Genomic DNA, 19,448 nt, shown 5'->3' with positions numbered 1-19,448 from the left:
TTTTTTGACGTAGAACTACGTTTTTCTTTAGCCTACCACATAGGAATGTAAATAGGAAAACTATTAACGAAAAGGGGACGAAATATGTCTCTTTTCAAATGCTTATAAATCGGTTTGTTTTCAACCGATTTCCTTCATTTTTGCAGCAATTGTTTGGAAAATTATACACGCATCCACCCGAATGTAGAAAATTGTTGATTGATTATGCAAACTATTGTACTATTGATAATTGTCAAGCCTTGTTTAAACGAAAATTACGTCCTCTGATTGGTCGCTATATGATTGCTATTTGGCCTATATAAGAGCCTGTTTCAGCCGAAGCCGCTCATAATAGTTCTGGACAGCGACAAGTTGTCAACAGCAGTCGTCCTTCCTTAGCAGCAGCACTAGCCCTGTGGTTGGTCACCACGTCTCAGGAGCAGCGCGGTTCTTCTCAGCGTGTGTCGCCAGACTGCCATTATTCCCCCGTTTTAGGGCAGCATGAAGATCGTCATCACCAAATCCAATTTTGAACAGCAAAATGCCTTTTTTCAAGGCAAATAAACAAGTCATTGAAAGTTAATAATTTTTGACAACGTGAGCAAGCATTCTGTGCGGATTCTAGCAGTTACATCTGTCGCGGCCGTCTAATTTACAGAAGGTGAAATAGCTTCCACAGTGCATGTTGTCCGTGTATCTTAATTCCCCCACTGTTGAGGCAGCACAAAGCAAGCATTAGTAGACTTTATGACTCAATAATGAAACACCTACAACAATGCATTTGTTAATAGTGTGCGTAGTTCTACGTCAGTTATGCGGTCGTGTCTTGGATACAACCTCCTACTTTTTTCTTTTCATCTAGTCATTTTACACTAAAAATAGGTGCAATTAATCTTAGGTTAGGCGTCGTACGCAAATTACACATGAAGGAGGGAGATTGAGCTTTTTTTACTCATTGTTACACAGGGGGGAGAGGGAGGGAGTTTTTCTGTGGGCCGTTACGTAATTAATTTGAAAAATTAAAATTGTTTTATTTTCAAATTAAAGCATATGTAGGAGGAGCAGCTTGTTTAGAGTTGCGTAGTTTCAGAAAGGCTCAAATTTCGTTTTTCTATTGATTTTGCCTCGATTCTCAATAAAATTGATAGAAAATTATGAGATATTACATGCTTACAAAAAGGGAAAGAAATAGAATTAATACGAACGTCGCTCAATTGCAGACGCCTTTGAATGTGAAAGGCAATTGTAATCTAACTTGGCAACAATCGGATTCGTTAGGTTTATTCAATCAGAAACTATTTTAAAGAAGAAATCTCACTATTGTATTTTAACGCAGCTTTTTGTTTCAGTAGAAAAAAAACTTGTAAAGTACTGCAGTAGAACCAGTAAAACCATGCTTCTCAATTTTGTTGAATATACTTTCGCTCAAAAAGAAGCACTCAGTTACAATGTTTCCAATAAATTTTCTTTCATCATCGATCTTTTTTCCTTTTTCTACAAAGGCCTGTCAAAATTCGCCAAACTTGCTCGATCTGTTACCCGGAGCCGTCAATTCAGTGCGCATTTGCCTACGCTAAAGGATCCTACAAAGCAATCTAATCTAGCTCATGTGAGTATTTACCACCATAATCATGTTTCGAAATGCCTTCGATGAAAAGCCAAACCCTAAGCCGAATATTGTTATGATCACACATCAAAGATTTATTAAAAACTCAATAGCAAGCTTCAATATTGATTGGTGGATACAATAAATTGCCAGCAATGGTGTTTTCCACATGCAACATATTAAACGTGAATACATGTCGATTATTCGCTCCGGTCGATAAAAGCTTTGTGTAAAATCACTTTGAACTTGGTTAATTATCACAATGTATATCCTTCAGGTCTGGCTCGGCTTTTATGTTCGCAAATAGGGTAAGGAACGGCTTAAGCAGCAGCGCCTATTTTAATCAGTCGAAGAAAACAGGCCTAGGACTTCTGCATTTCGATCAATATAGACTATTTCAATGACGGAAACGAAAATTTTGATTGTCTAGCTGTCTTACGAATATAAGAAATACCGTTAATTACAAAGAAATCTGTGAACAAAGATCATTTGAAACAAATCGACCTATATTGCAGCCATTCAGGAGCCACTTCGGGTGCTGAAGAAAAAACGCCTGCAAAACAGATGGAAACTGCTTAAAATAGGTTCGGGGTGATTGAAATAGTGTCCCTCGATTGGTAACTTTAATTGATTATTGTTGAAGTTTGCTAACTTAGTTTTACAATTTAAAAACGAATTCTGACAGACAAAACGATAGAGAACATATTGATATAATATTGTTTGAATTTCATCCAACACATTTCGAGTATTTCGTCTGAATACACAAGCGGTTCCTAAAGCTGCTTAGAATATGTTCCCTACCCTAACTCCACTTTCCTGACGCCAGTATCATGTTCAATTTACACGCCCAACTCGACGCGTCTGATTAGAAAATCTGCAAACGATGCTACTGCCGACGGCATAAACTATTCAGCTGTTATTATGCCCTGCTTCGTGCCACAATTTTAATTTTAAATGCTCTTTCATCCATACTAACATGCTTCCTCACACCATTTGTTTAATCTTCAGCGCGCTCCCCCTAACTATTCATCTGGTACAGTGTTGTACTAACCACACTGAATGTCCTCTTTTTTTCCTTCGCCACCAGATGATGTCATTAAGTGCCGATGTTATGCCACAATATCGCCAGGAAGCGCCAAAAACACCGCCGCATATTTTATTGCATTATTGTGCATTCAAAGCAATCTGGGACTGGGTGATATTGTGTTTAACGTTTTATACTGCAATTATGGTACGTATAAGTATGCTCAACACATATGTTGTAAATGCTTCCCTCTAGCTATTCATTACAAAATTGTAATTATTTTCATCCTTTGTTTTGCTATAACTTTATTTACAGGTACCATACAATGTAGCCTTCAAAAACAAAACATCCGAGGATGTGTCACTACTGGTAGTTGACTCGATAGTCGATGTTATATTTTTCATAGATATTGGTAAGTGCTACAGGTTACAGTTTATTTGCATTGATTTGGAACGCTGTGCTGGTTCCACATATTTGAATAATTTATGCCCCAGTCAACATCATATTGTAAATACACGAATGGGAGTTATCGTATTTATTTTAACGAACTCAAAACCGTATGCAATGCTAATTATCATGTGCAGAAGATAGTTTTATATCGCATATCATTCCGGAACCTGACTGATTTATGGCTTAGAATCGTAAGACAGTATGAAATAAATTGCTCTTAGTAGGATATTATCGTATATCGATACTTATATCAATGAATTGTATGTAGGGGAAAGTAGGTAAAGACGGACACCCTAAGGTTTAATCTAAATAATTACTTAGGTATTGCTATTTAGATCGCAGTAGTCATACAAATTGAGACTTAAAGTCATTTGTTTTCATAATCATTTTTGGTATTAGTGAACTTCCTCCAAGTTTTATGTGTTTTGGGTCTTCAAAATAAGACTACAAATTGCTGTTTTTTGACATGGTTGGGAAAGACGGACACTTGGGGTGGGTAAGATGGACACTACGAAGGTAAAGGTGGACACTCACAAAAAAGATGTAGTACGTTAAGTATTCTTTTGATTTATGTGTTAAGTGATGGCCATACATTACTCTACGTTATTAGAGTCCATCTATACATCACGTGAACAGTTTGAGAGGATGGGTTTCGATGAAGGCGAAAATTCTCCGCCTATATGGCCTGTTCTAACTGCTAAGTGATTAATATCTGCTGGTTTCTCTCGCAGGTGTACTTTGTGAACATCTGTAGTACACAACAGATGCTACATGTGAAAATTCTTGGAAAATCCGTGTGTCCATCTTTCCCTACCTTAGTGTGTCCGTCTTGCCCGACCTGGTTGTAAATTTTTCAATCGATCGTAGTTCTTCATCGAAAATCTGCTGGATTTTCACTAGAAAACCGAGGAAAGACTAATTAATCACTTTACTATTGTGAACAAATGTAAACACGTAAGTTTCACGAGTTTTTCACTATTTTCCGTGGAATAAAAATTACATCAAATTGCGCTTTCACGAAAATATTCTTTGTTTTACTTACAAATTTGACAGTTTGCTTGCTGAAAACCGATAATGCAACTCAAAAGCATTAACACACTATAAAGAAGGTATTCGCATCACTCAACTATCATAATACATTCTAGTTTGTGAAATATTAAAAGTGTCCATCTTACCCGCAGTGTCCGTCTTTACCTACTTTCCCCTATGTATATCGCGCTACGTACCTGTATGCTGTTTTCATGCATCTAATGCGAGTTTGTTTGATATATATGAGTAAGGATATTCCAAACGAAAACGAAAATGCGTAGGAAAATGTTGACTGGGGTATCGTCCTCCGAGCGACAATAATGGACGCTTATTTTATGAATCTTGATGGGTCGACCTAGCAACTGGGTTAATTTGAGCAATCAATATTCTTTGCAAGTAATAATAAATTTCACTCCTTTCTGTTGAATGTTTCAGTACTCAATCAATTATTTCAATTGACTATTCTATTGATAGAAAACAACAAATCAACAATATTAAGACCTACAAGGTTACCTTTTTCCAGAATATGTTACGGATTGGTCTAGTTTTATGGTGCTAATAAACCAAAGAAAATATAGTTAATATTTGCTCTCACCGAGTGCTCATGCCATTCACACTCACATTCATGAATGTACGTTGGTGGGAGGAAAAGGAACCCATAGACCTATTTCCGTACGGATGTGTTACTGCCCCTCGTTGAGGAAAACATAAGCAAATCACTGTGTTGTTTGCAATGCTATGTTTTAGCAGCTGGAGAAATAATCAGTTGAACACTTAATATAAAGCCTGTACTCGAAAAAACGCACCATACAAAAGTGTTCGCCGAACATTTATTACACTTAACTTTATTCAATTTCCTTTCCATCGCTGAAAGCCCACACCTTTTCCTTAAAACCCCTCATTACATTTCGTGCGATAGTGGAGCCGACCGTTTTGGTCACTTTAATCCATTCTTCCTTCAACTCCAACTCGTTTTTAAAACCTTGGACGATTTTCGAACTTTGGCCTTCATTATTGCCCAAAATATTTCCACCGGGCGAATCTCTGGTGAATTTGGGGGCTGGTTATTGTCTTTGTACCATTCCAACGTCGATCATGCGTAATGGCATGATGCCAGGTCCGGCCAAAATAATATCTCGCCTCCGTGGGACCGCAGGAAGGGCAACAGACGCTTCTGAAGGCACTCGGTACGGTAAATTTCGTTCTGATGGTACGGTTTACTCAGTTTGCCGCATTGGTATATGGTCTACCAGAGCAAGTTTTTTTGGCGAATTTGTTCACTTTCTTCCTCTTAATGTATTCCGGAACATCAAACTGAGGCAACGTAAACTTTAGCCCCGGTATCTGCATTGCGTCAGCCTTGATGTAGGTATCGTCATCCATAACCACACACATCGGTTTCATTAACCACTCCCGAAACAACTAACTTGCACGAGATTTGGCCGCCGTGTTTTGCTGATCACGCCAGTTCGGTGCCTCCCGGACCTTTAATACACGAGTCCCAGCACCAGGCGGAACACTTTGCCTTGAGAGCCGCGTCGCGAGTCGAAAGGTTCGGATTACGCTTGAAATAATCCAATACATTCTTGGCCTTCACAGGAGACAGCTGACCCTCAATTTTCTTCCATTTCCGAACGGTCGTCTGGAACGCCTCAAATGATTTTCCACCTGAGACACAGTTGTATGGGTGATTCCCAGTTGTCTGCCGTTCCATCTCATGGTCGCAGTCGAATTCTCCATGATACACTCCAAATTAGTTATATCCAGCTATTCATCAGTCTTTACCCACGGACATTATCAACGTGCACTGCCCACATGCTGGGTGACCCGACGATGAGATGGAAGCATTCTACGCGTAACTGGAGCAAGTCTACGATAGCTGCCGCGGAACGCGGAAGTCGTCATCGGGGATATGGATGCTCGGGTAGAACGTGAAGCAATGTGATCGGTAATCGGACCAGATAACCTGCACACCGTGTCCAATGATTACGACTATCGGTGAGAAAACTTTGCAACCTCCCGCGGTATGGAAGAACTATCTTCCTCCGAAAAGGTATCTACGATACCTCCTGGAGATCACCCCACCAACAGACAGAGAATCAAATCGACCGCGCTCTAATCGACAACAAATTCATCTACGACGTCAACGTTCGCACCAACTGTAGTACGAATAAAGATTCGGAACACTGCCTAGTAGCTGTGTGCATGAGCTCGAAACTGTCAACGGTGTATAATACCCGCCGAAGTCGAACGCCGCGACTAAATATTGAGCAACTGTGGGACACCGAGGTTGCACAGATACCCACGGAAGAGCAGCTTGGCGCAGCTACTCTTGAGGGTGGCTGGAGGTGTATTCGATCCGCTATAGCAGCGGTTCTCAACCTTTTTTTGTCCGCGTACCCCTTGGCGATATTTTTCATATCGATTGTACCCCCTGGGTTGGCATGTTCTCGCAGATTGGGAGAGAGTAGTGGTAGATCATGTTGTGGTAGTCTAGTTCAAGTTTCAAATGAACTTTGGTTTGTTGGATTGCTAAAGTCATATTTTAAAACCAGAATTGAACAACAAATGAAGTGTTATAAAAAAAATCGCTTTATCCGCCATTACTGAATCATCTTTCGCGTACCCCCTGAAGGCTTCCGAGTACCCTCAGGGGTACGCGTACCCCAGGTTGAGAACCGCTGCGCTATAGGTAGCACTGCTGTAGCGCTACTAGGTACAATGGCTTTGACTCAAAGAAACGACTGGTTTGATGGCAAATTTGACACGAAACAGCTAACACTCAGCTTCCCCGAAAGAAGAAGCGCCAACTAGAGGACCGAAATCGCCTAGTAATGGGAGAGCTGTACCGAGCTTACGACACTCGAAAGCTCTACGAAAAGCAGAACAGCTCCCGCAAAGGCTACGTACCGAAAGCCGCAGGAAGTGGAATCGAAAGGTGGAAGCAGCACTTCGATGAGCATCTAAACGGTGATGCTGTAAGGCGCAAGGCCGGTATGGCAGTTGATCTTGGTTCATGAGCAGAAAACAACAGGATTCCAGCCCCTGATCTCCTGGAGGTGAAGGAAGAGATTGGTCGACTGAAAAACAAAAAAGCTGTTAGAGTGGACCAACTTCCCAGCGAGCTAATGAAATACGGTGGAGAAACGCTGGCTAGAGCCGTGCACTGAGTCATTGCCAAAATTTGAGAGGAAGAACGAGTACCGGAAGAGTATATGGAAGTTTTTGTATGTCCCATCTACAAAAAGAGCGACAAGCTAGAGTACAGCAATTACCGGCTTATCACTCTGCTGAACGCCATCTATAAGGAACTCTCCTAAATACTCTGCCATCAACTATTACCATTTTCGAAGCAGTTCGTGGGGAACTCATGGGTGCCCGCGCTACCACAGAACAGTTATTCGAGATTTACGTAACGTTTGCATTAAAATAACGGACTTTTTTCGAATGGTGATAAAAAAACTAAGATAGATAATTGATTTTGATAAATTTCTCATGGAAGGTAATTACATTATTCTACCTTAGCTTAGGTAGACTGCCCGCAGTTGCACTCCGTGGTTGGTCGAACCAATAAAACTGCAAAATTAACCAGATGAATGATGCTTGGGACTAGCATTACATTCTCATTGTGCAATTTTCACTGGTTCACAATACTTTTACCAATAACGACGCCGGCCACGACCAAAAGGCGGTACTACTTGGGAAGAAAAGGGGTGAGGATGCGGGTGCATCTCAACGTGTATCACAGGATAGGAATTCTAGGGATTGTAACGAATCTCCTAGCTTACAAACAAAACGCGAAATATTTCGGTTTTTATCTATATTTTAAGATATACTCTTGTATTTTTAAAAGGTTCCCTGTTGATTATATATAAAGTATTTCCGTAAATTCTATATATGGGTCATTCCATGTCAAGTGTCCGAGGAAATCCATCGACCTTCTCTGATTTCGACCAAAATTTGTGAGTCGATGTATTTTGGACCGTAACTTATATGTACAAAGTGTTGTACCGATTGGTGGACCCCTCGGCCTATGGGACTCCCTTCACTTTTTGCGAATTTAGCAAAGCACCTTTTTTATTTTGTGAATATCTCGGGACCCTGAAGAGCTACAGGTGATATTGACATATCATTTTGAAGGGTTTGAGACTTAAAATTGAACTACGTGGTCAGTTTTTTCCTGCAGTGTTGCCAACATTGCATTTTTTTCGATTCAAAACTTAATTTGCAATTTCCTCGAAATACCCCCCCCCCCCCTTCGATTTTGATTTTGACCACGCCAATGTGTTTAGCAGACGATTTTACATAGGAATCACTTATCAGCAACAAACAAAATGTAGCCTTCCAGAGATACAGCTATTTTAAAATTGCAAGATTTTGGATTTTATCTACGCACGAAAGCGCTTCTACATAAATTGCTGCTATCTTAATGGTATCCTAGCAGGCGTTTGTGTAATCGAAGAGATGTACCTTGAAGGAGCATCCGTTAATGATTTGACGCAAAAAATCCCGTTCTAGAATCATTTTCACGAAAAGTTACAGGAGAGTTTTGGCTACACTTTTCGTATTTAAATTCAAACTGTTTTTTGTTAATTGTACACTTTTGTCCATGATTCGAATTTTGAAACCAACTTGTGACACTGTTAATAACATGAAAAAAATGCTGATTTCAGGTTTCATTTCATAATTTTGCATATTTACATTCAAGACCACATGTTCAAACAAATCTCCGAACGTATCCAAAATATTTTATCATAACCGAATACATCTTGATTTGCTCATATCATAGCACGTCATAGAGCAAGTAAGCGTATCATAACATTCATCTGCCCATGTTCATCTTCTTCTTCTTACCCAGGATTAGAACGGATGTAGCTTTTTCTGTTCTGTTTATTTGACACAGGCTTCGCAGCCAACTGTTTAGTGTACAGGACAATTGTGAGGCTAGTGCTATGATTCTACAGATAATATTAGTCTTCTCCCGAGCCGGGACTCGAACATGTAACGACTAACAGTTTTGTGACGAAATTTGACTAGGGGAAGGCTAGGGGGTCAAGCCAAGCTACGTAGCAAATATTAAATTTAAAAATTTAGATTTATCCTAATTGTTTGTATAAAAAACCTAAAATAAGCTACGTCATTTATGCCTGCTCCCTCAGTGGCTAGTAAATCTCATCGCGTAAGCTACTGTGATATTCGATACCGTTTTCCAGCGATACAAATTTGTTTTAAATACAATCCAATTAAACACACCATCTACAAGAATGAAATGACTGCACACGTGATAAGACACATTGTTTTTAATTTTGAAATCATAGCAAACCTTAAATCAGGAAAAAACATGACCATTCGCCTGTTAGGAAACGGTTTTAAATTGAGAGAGGATAATTTCTACAATGTGATAAACCAATAAAATGAAGATTCATGTGAAAAGTGTAACCAAAACTCTCCTGTTACTTTTCGTGAAAATGATTCTAGAACGGGATTTTTGCGTTACATCATTAACGGATGCTCCTCTAAGGCACATCTCTTCGATAACACAAACGCCTGCTAGGATACCATAGCAGCAATTTATGTAGAAGCGCTTTCGTGCGTAAACAAAATCCAAAAGCTTGCAATTTTGAGAATGCTGTATCTCTGGAAGGCTACATTTTGTTTTTTTGTTGATAAGTGATTCCTATGTAAAATCGTCTGCTAAACACATTGGCGTGGTCAAAATCAAAATCGAAGGGTGGATACCGAGGAAATTGCAAATTAAGTTTTGAATCGAAAAAAATGCAATGTTGGCAACACTGCAGGAAAAAATTGACCACGTAGTTCAATTTTAAGTCTCAAACCCTTAAAAATGATATGTCAATATCACCTGTAGCTCTTCAGGGTCCCGAGATATTCACAAAATAAAAAAGGTGTTTTGCTAAATTCGCAAAAAGTGCAGGCAGTCCCATTAGCCGAGGGGTTCACCAATCGGTACAACACTTTGTACTTATAAGTTCCGGCCCAAAATACATCGACTCACAAATTTTAGTCGAAATCGGAGATGGTCTATGCATTTCCTCGGACACTTGACATGGAATGACCCATATGCTGAATTACTGTTTTGTTTATACTTTGATTAATTAGCTTAGGCTTCTACTAAATATGAAAACTGGCAAAGTCCATGCATGCAAAGCTTAAAAAATTATAAGAACAAACGCCAATATAACCTAACAGATTTTTAAATTCATTTACAAAATACAAAATTTTTCACAATTAGAATATAATCGTGTCACGAGGTTTGGAAGGTTATTACATTATCTTACCTATAACAAAAATCTACTCCCTTGAAAAAATGATGATGATGGTCCCGCCTTTTACCCCTACAAAGGTTTGAGGTAGACGATTTATCCATTAGATAAATAGTAATTACTTCAATCAAACCAGAAAGCAAAAAAAACGGACTGGTTTTGTCAAAACAAATATAAAGTCCTCCATAATATTCCAATGCTTAAACGGCAGTATTAATGAATAAAAAAAATTAAACACAAATTTTTAATTTTCTTGCGAACGGCCTTCCGACAGTTAATCACAACATTCGTCTTGACGGACAAAAACATGCGTGTAAGCATATTTTTGAGTTCCTTGTTAGTTTAGTTTATTAATTCCTCCTCAGTTTTCGCGAAATAATTGGTGGAGTAGATCTTACGCTTCAGGTCTCACCAGAAATCCTCAGTGGGGCGCAGCTGGGCGACGTTGGGTGGGTTCGTCGACTTGAGTACCACATCGACATTCAGCTGCTCCATCTCCTCCAACCAGATCCTGCCGATGCCAGATACGGCCGACGCCATATACGTCCGATGCCAGCTCGACGCTAGATCCGGCTAGTACACCACGGCTTCACCGGCGCAACATCCGGCAGGTACTTTGTAATTCAAATTTTACTGTTCACCGTGAAAGAAGAGCGGCTTTCACATCCCCTTCTCGCTGATTGTCAGTCACAGTTTCTCTTCTTGGAAAACTTGGTGTTTGAAATGAACTTCACCTCGGAGAGTACTTCTTTCGTGGAGGAAGTAAAATACAAAGTGCCCTGCCAGTCGTTGTCATCCAGTGTGAGATAGGTCTCGTCGTCCATCACTACCACCACATCGCGATTCGTCGGGGACCCATCTTATTCAACCGCTGTCTCTGCATCTGCATCATTGCCTGCAGCTCCGAGACCAGTAGATGGGACTGCCGCTTCCTGACATGTATATTTGTTCGCCAGGTAGTTCTTCACTGTTTGACTGGTTGTACCGATCTCCCGGCCAAGCACTCGCAGCGATGAAGCCAATAACAATAACAATAACCATGCAAACACTATGATGCAAACCGTTTTGTCCCATTTTGCCATTTTTGCATTCTTCAGCAAATTTTATATAACTGTCCCAAACTTGCACGGAGGTACATTTTTTGAGTAGAAATTATTTTTTTTTCACTTATTATTTAATGTCCACCATAATCACCATGCGTCTCCATTGTAGGAAATTACAAATTAGGTGTCGTACACAAATTACGTAACGCATGACGGGGGGGGGGGGTTGAGTCTGCGTTACTTATCATTACGTAGGGGGAGGGGAGGGGGGTAGTCGAGACAGTTACGTAACTGTAATGTTTGCTCGAAATGAAAATTTCGAAGGGAGGTCTGGCTGATCAGCGTTACGTAATTTTAGGGGGGGGAGTCATGTCGAACGTTACCTATCGTTACATAGGGGGAGGAGGGGGTCTGAAATCTAGGTTTTTAGCGTTACGTAATTTGTGTACGACGCCTTACTGCAATGCAAAAATATAAAACGGTGGAGACTCTCGAACCTTCCAAAATGGCAAAATACAGTTTGTATCGCAATAACATTTTCGGCGCACATTTTGGAGGCGCATGGTGGACAATAAAGACTAAAATAATTCTTCGTAAAATTATGTTAATCTATGTGAAATTTTCTTAGGAACCCACAAAAATCAAACAAAAGAGTCTCCTCAGTCTCAAACCTCTCAAAAACGGCAAAAAACGGATTGATTTTCCTTGAAGGGATGATGATTTACCTTCAATTTTATGCCAAAAGATTCAAAATCGGTTTAACGGCTCAGAAGTTACAAATTTTTGAAAATGGTAAAAAAAATATTTTCTTGGGCAATTCTATAACTGAAAGTGTCATCTTAAGAGCCGAATTATTTTTTCAAAAAATTTCTTTACAAAACTTTTTTCCGCATAAATGAGATATTAATAAAGTGAGTTATAACTGAACTTAATTATATCTCCAACAACATACATTCTCATTTGCATTCAACATGGTTATTTGTAGTGTGAAATTTTCAACTATATTTTGCTCAACACAACTATAAACAACACAACTGGAAACATTTTCTTCTTGCAACTAGAAACATTTCCTACAATATAAATAAAAAACTACAATCTACTTAGAATAATGGCGTGGCGGGAGGTGGCGGTTCGTCTCGGGTGTCTCTCTCTGAAGGGTGCCATCTATTAAAATAATTACACTGGTTGACAAATGACAAAAAGTGCATTCCAAAAGCTCAAACCGGAAAATTGAAAGATTATAGTTATTCAACCATTCCTATAAAGTTTGGTGCCCCTAGCCATTGCAAAAATGCGTCAACTTACGTAAGAGTTCTCATAGTAATTGCCCGTCGGGTTCGGCTCTTCAACGTTATATTTACAAGAAAACTCATTTATGTCTCTGAAGAAATGTTAGTAGCGGTGGGCACCGAAATTCACAGGAATGGCCAAAAACCAATGATGTTTCATTTTTTCCAGTTTGACCTTCAGGATCACATCTGTGTTAACCAGTGTAACTATAAAAAGTACAATCTCAAGACGATTTGCTTGCTGCTGCTATTCAAGCTAAGACGAACTAAAATCTGCTAAAACCATTTTTTAAACTATTAAATTGAATAAAGCTTGTTGTTTTCGTTGTGATAAGCATATTTTTTTAAATTATAATAAATTATAATTATTGGTAACAAGAAACATTTATTGCAACTTTTCGACACACAGTGTGTCACACAGTCCCGCTACACACCTTGATAAGACGGTAAAGTAAAGCAATAAGAAACAAGATATGATAGTGTCCTAAAAGTAGGATAGAGCTAAGAATGGAAAAGTAGTAGAAGGGTTAGATGTAGTGAAGTTCATATGCTATCCTTTTGTTTTCCTTTGCTGTTAAGTACGTTAGCCAGCTTTTGATCAATACAGGATGTTTTTAACACCTACTGCAAATCGTTTGTATCCGGGGTTTTTGCAGAAAAAAATATCACTGTAAACAAATAATATTAACTTTTTAGTTTCTTCAAGCGCGTCAAAGAGATGGGTTTTCTACTAGTAGTTAATGCAATCATTTTACATCTAGACCTTTTCCAAATGGCATAATAATTTACTTCAATAAAACTGAAAAAACAAGTTCAAAAACTGTAATGTGGAATCGTAAAACAGTTGATTTTTTATAAAACGATAAATTTATATCATAAAATGACGCAATCTACTCTGCTAAAAAAACAACTCTGCCCGGAAAATAAAGCACTTTTCAATGTAGCAGAAATTGTGCCATAAATTTTTAATGCTTCACCATACTCTTTGTCTCCGCTTTAATTACAGTATTGAATTTCCACACAACATTCGTTGGCCCTGGAGGAGAAGTGGTTAGCGACCCGAAGGTTATTCGTATGAATTACTTGAAATCATGGTTCATTATTGATTTGCTCAGCTGTCTGCCGTACGATGTCTTTAACGCATTTGACCACGATGAAGATGTAAGTACAATAGTATTGACCAGCAATAGGTCATTGTTAATGCAGTTCTATTGACGTGATTAAACTAACGATGCATAATTCGGAACATTACTGCAATTTTCAATGGCAACTTTGTTAGTTTGAATTCCTTTTACGTACCTAGGAGTGGTGGGACTGCATTCAGGAGACATGGTAGCATTAAAATATATTTGAAGTCTTGTATGTTACTTTTCAACAGGTCTTTACGTCAATTGATTTGATTTTTTGATTAATTGTAGTTGAAAGATATTATATTCTTTTCCATTTATTAGAGGTACATACATGATTTGTGTATCCTCCCGAACGAACGATAATTATTAACTAGCACTTTTAAAAAATGCAAATGCCAATGAAATTATCTGAGTAAAACACTTTATAATTCCAATTTTGGGAGATGCCTCGTTGATCAGTGTAATAATGATTAGTTGCATTTGCCTACGCTCACACAATAAAGTCAAACTACAAACTTTTTCTCTCAATTAAAAAAGTAACATTGCACAAAATTCTAATTAATTCCATTAATACCCTTGTGTCCTTTCCTAGGGAATTGGTTCACTTTTCAGTGCGTTAAAAGTGGTGCGTTTACTGCGACTGGGGCGCGTCGTTAGGAAGCTAGACCGGTACCTGGAGTATGGAGCCGCGATGTTAATCCTACTGTTATGCTTTTATATGCTGGTTGCGCACTGGTTAGCATGCATTTGGTACTCCATAGGCCGCAGCGATGCCGATAACGGGGTATGTTTGAATACCGCAGTATAAACGCACGCTGTCAAATGAATTGTTTTTCGATAAAATAACAATTACGGATATTGTCCCCATCCAGGTGCAGTACAGCTGGCTATGGAAACTAGCCAATGTCACCCAGAATCCATACTCGTACATGTGGTCCAATGAAACTAACGCCCCGGAACTGGTGAATGGACCGTCGAGGAAGACGATGTATGTTACGGCGCTGTATTTCACGATGACATGCATGACATCGGTAAGCTGATTAAAATATTGATCCAATTTACACCATTCTTCACTTCATCACCGTTTGATCTGAGTTCGAAATCGAATCGGCGGTGTTCGCCACGATTCAATACGATGATGCCTCAATCCTCGGGAGAGTTGTCCGTTACAAGTGCACTAAATTGAATTATAAATTTTATAACCTATATCATCGTTCATGTGTCATGTGCGCAGCGCAACCTTAACTTCCAGTTAACAAAACGCACTTGTTTTCAATCTCACTTGGATTGCATTCTGATTTTCATTTTTTTGTTCCGTTTTAGGTTGGATTCGGAAATGTAGCTGCTGAGACGGACAACGAGAAGGTATTCACTATCTGCATGATGATAATTGCAGGTGCAGTGTTCTACGTTCCGTTGCCACGTCCTGTTTTGACACTGTTTTATCCTACGTAGTTATTTTTAGCAAAAATTAAATCTACTATGCGGCTCGCACTATCCACCTTGTGTCGACTTCGCGCAATCATTCTGTCGCTGCCAAAACTCACTGAGTGTCGATTGGTTTTATCTATTTGGAAGCTAGTCTGCGATCAGCCAAAATTCAACCGATTGTAGTCACGACCGTTCATTTTTCAATTAGTGCTAAATAATTGCTTTAATTACCATTTACAAAAACATATATTCACGCTTTCCTGTTTTCAACCTGAACCGTGAGCGTTTAATTAGGTTATGAATAATTTGTTTGTCCTATTTTCATGTTTTTATCATTGTGTCTTTCGCTATGTTTCATCTAAAGTGTTTTATCTGCTTTGAAATTGTAGGGAGGAAGAGCAATTTACAAATCCCTCAACCTAATCTACATTTTATCCAACTAACTCATCTTCATTGCGATATCATGCAGTTATATAACTAGCGCTCTACAGCGACCGGAAAATAATCAGAGAAATTAGGTGCACCACAAACTACTAAAAAACAAAACGTATTTTGTTTATTTTTTTTTGATGATTTTGTGAACGTCGGCTCAATGAAATACCATAAGGGGCCATCCACATACCACGTGGACAGATTTTTGACGATTTTGACTGCCGATAAAAAATGTTACTCTTATATTGACACAGTACTAGTGTTTCTCGAACAACATGCCAACAGCTTGAATTCTACAACTTTGATGATGTTGCATAGCTTTTGCTTTTCCATTGAAGGATTTTAGTATTAACTTTTCTTTAATCCGTTTCAGTTTAACATCAAATTGTTTTCTATTGAACTGAACTTGGCAGCTTTCAACTTGCGGCGTTTGCATTCTCTTTATATTTTGATGTTTTCTCATTTTTTTTTTATTCTAATCAAATGTAATAAGATAAAGGCCCAATCGCAGAGAGCATAACGGGGCTGAAATAATTATTGGAGTAGGGAAAAGCCTGCTTGAGTAAAATTAATAAATATTTCTCCTCAAACAGGCATAAAAACCCTCTCATCTTTTCATATACAATAATACAATTATAAATAAGTTACAAATCATAAAACACAATCTTGATAAGTATGGTTCCTGCAGCTTCAAGAGCCAAATATATTTTCGGGAACGTCTTATTTCTGGTTAAGCGCGTAAATAGAATCTGAAATGAAAACAAAAGTGTACTAAATAGGAACATCAATTGATTTAAGGAAGGAATATAGAAGACGCATATCTAAAATTGCTAAAACATCACGAACAGGGACATTTGGTTGTTTATTCCGAGCTTTAAGAAAATTTTCCAAATTGGATCTAGCTTCACGATATAACGGACATGACCAAACAACATGTTCAATATCGTGGTAACCCTCGCCACAGGTGCAAAGGTGATCCTCTGTGAGTCCTATACGACGAAGGTGAGCATTAAACCAGTAATGATTGGACATAAGCTGAGACATCATACAAATGAAATCACGACTTACGTCCAATTTGTGAAACCAAGGTTTTAAAGAAACTTTAGGAATAATTGAATGACACCATCTTCCTAGATCTCCATTGTCCCAAGAGTTTTGCCAGTTCATGAGCGACTCTCGACGTATAGAACTAAAAAATTCATTGAATTCAATAGGTCTTTCATAAATGTCACCATGTACCGTACCGATCTTAGCTAATGAATCTGCCGTCTCATTGCCCTCAATTAAAGAATGAGAAGGGATCCATACTAATGTAACCTGTGATGCGATTTCGGATAAAGTACTCAAATGGTCGCGTATTTTATTCAAAAAATACGAAGAACTCTTTATACTTTTTATCGATCGGAGAGCTTCAATAGCACTGAGGCTGTCCGTAAAGATGAAGTAAATTTCTTTAGGCAAATTTTCAACAAAACTTAATGTGTACTGAATAGCAGCCAGCTCTGCGACATAAACAGAAGCAGGGCTTTCGAGTTTGTAAGCGACGGATAAATTATTGTTATAAACACCGAAACCAGTAGATCCGTTGAGAAAAGAACCATCGGTATAAAATGAATTATTACAGTTTATATTTTGATATTTTTCACGAAATAGATTTGGAATCTGTTGTATACGTAGTTGATCAGGCATACTACGAATTTCATTTAACATTGATGTATCAAAAAATAGGGTAGAATCAAAGGTATCTATTGAGTAAATATTATTTGAAGGAAATGAAGAAGGGTTGATATTTTGAGACATGTAATTGAAATAAACAGTCATAAAACGAGTTTGAGATTGAAGTTCAACAAGTCTTTCAAAGTTATTTATTATCATAGGATTCAAAATTTCACTTTTCACAAGAATGCGAGAAGTGATGATCCAAAAACGATCTTTTAAGGGGAGAACGCCCGCTAACACTTCTAAACTCATCGTATGAGTTGAATGCATACAACCTAAAGCAATGCGTAAACAGCGATACTGTATTCGTTCAAGTTTTATGATATGAGTTTTTGCGGCAGAACGGAAACAAAAACATCCGTATTCGAGCACTGATAGAATTGTAGTTTGATAAAGTTTAATAAGGTCCCAAGGATGTGCTCCCCACCATGATCCAGTTGCTGTGCGCAAAAAATTAACTCTTTGTTGACATTTCTGTATTAAATATCGAATATGACTTTTCCAAGTGCATTTTGAGTCGAACCATACGCCAAGATATTTATGAACTAAAACTTGAGTAATGGGTTCACCCACTAACATAAGTTGGAGCTGAGCTGGCTCATGTGTTCTAGAAAAAACTACATATTCAGTTTTTTCAACTGAAAAGTCTATACCTAGTTGTATTGCCCAATTGGATAAGTTGTTCAAGGTATCTTGTAAAGATCTTTGTAAATCGGATGCCCTGGGACCTGTGGCAGAAATCACACTATCATCTGCAAATTTGTCTGATAGTGCAATTTACCAAACAGTCATCAATATCACTCACATAAAAATTGTAGAGCAGTGGACTTAAACATGAGCCTTGTGGAAGACCCATGTAGCTAAGTCTAAACGCTGACAAACTACCATGAGAGAAATGCATATGTTTTTCTGATAGTAGATTGTATAAAAAATTATTAAATTTAGGAGGAAGACCTTTTTGATGAAGTTTATCAGAAAGAACATCTATAGAAACAGAATCAAAGGCTCCCTTAATGTCTAAGAATACAGAAGCCATTTGTTCTTTTTGAGCAAATGCAATCTGGATTTCTGTTGAAAGTAATGCGAGACAATCATTTGTTCCTTTAGTTCTACGGAAGCCAAACTGGGTATGTGATAATAAATTATTACTTTCAACCCAATGGTCTAAACGATATAAAATCATTTTTTCAAACAATTTACGAATACAAGAAAGCATCGCAATTGGACGATATGAGTTATGATTAGAAGCAGGTTTTCCAGGTTTTTGGATAGCAATCACCTTTACTTGTCTCCAATCATGTGGAATGATGTTTAGTTCAAAAAAATTATTGTATAAATCTAACAACATTTTTTTAGCAATGTCAGGTAAATTTTTCAGTAAATAAAATTTTATTTTATCCAGACCAGGGGCATTATTATTGGAAGAGAGAAGAGCGATAGACAGTTCAGTAATAGAAAATGGTAGTTCCATCACCGATTGTTCAGAAAAATTGTCACGATTAATTTTTTGAGCAGGAACAGTGTCTGGACATACTTTTTTTGCAAAATTTAATATCCATTGATTTGAATATTCTTCATTTTCATTAGACACTACTCGATTTCTCATTCTTCTAGCAGTGTTCCAAAGAGTATTCATAGATTTTTCTCTGGAAAGCTCATTAACGAATCGTCGCCAATAACCACGTTTTTTAGCTTTGATCAAGTTTTTAAACATGGATTCTAACTTCATGTATCGTACAAAGTCTTCGATTTTTCCTTTTTTCCGGAAAATCTTATACGCGTTTGATTTTTTAACATAAATTTTTGAGCACTCTTTGTCCCACCAAGGAGTAGGAGGTCGTCTTTTAGTTGAAACGCCAAGATTTTTTTTCCTTTGGGCTAGTATTGCAGAATTTAAAATTAAACCCGCAAATGAATCATATTTTTCAAGAAGTGGAAGGTGTTGCAATGCCTCTAAAGCTTCTGTAATTTTTAATTTATAAATTTCCCAATCAATATTTAATGTAAGGTCATACGGAATGTCAATTGGTCG

At 38.1% G+C, this 19,448-nt stretch overlaps 1 protein-coding gene across 5 annotated transcripts in view; it reads left to right on the top strand.

Moving 5' to 3' along the window:
- Positions 1-19,448, top strand: part of LOC129729734 (potassium voltage-gated channel protein eag) — an 82,478-nt gene that overhangs the window by 43,952 nt on the left and 19,078 nt on the right. For all 5 annotated transcript variants that reach the window (XM_055688525.1, XM_055688524.1, XM_055688523.1 and 2 more), the window contains 7 exons: positions 1,482-1,588; positions 2,673-2,816; positions 2,925-3,021; positions 13,711-13,865; positions 14,427-14,618; positions 14,707-14,865; positions 15,158-15,230. In XM_055688525.1, coding sequence (XP_055544500.1) covers positions 1,482-1,588; positions 2,673-2,816; positions 2,925-3,021; positions 13,711-13,865; positions 14,427-14,618; positions 14,707-14,865; positions 15,158-15,230 — 927 coding nt within the window. The remainder of the gene's footprint in view (positions 1-1,481; positions 1,589-2,672; positions 2,817-2,924; positions 3,022-13,710; positions 13,866-14,426; positions 14,619-14,706; positions 14,866-15,157; positions 15,231-19,448) is intronic.

This window comes from Wyeomyia smithii, chromosome 3 (genome assembly GCF_029784165.1).
Source record: "Wyeomyia smithii strain HCP4-BCI-WySm-NY-G18 chromosome 3, ASM2978416v1, whole genome shotgun sequence".
NCBI lineage: Eukaryota > Metazoa > Arthropoda > Insecta > Diptera > Culicidae > Wyeomyia > Wyeomyia smithii.
The sequence above is the reverse complement of the archived record's forward strand: the minus strand, read 5'-3'. Positions and strand labels throughout refer to the sequence as shown.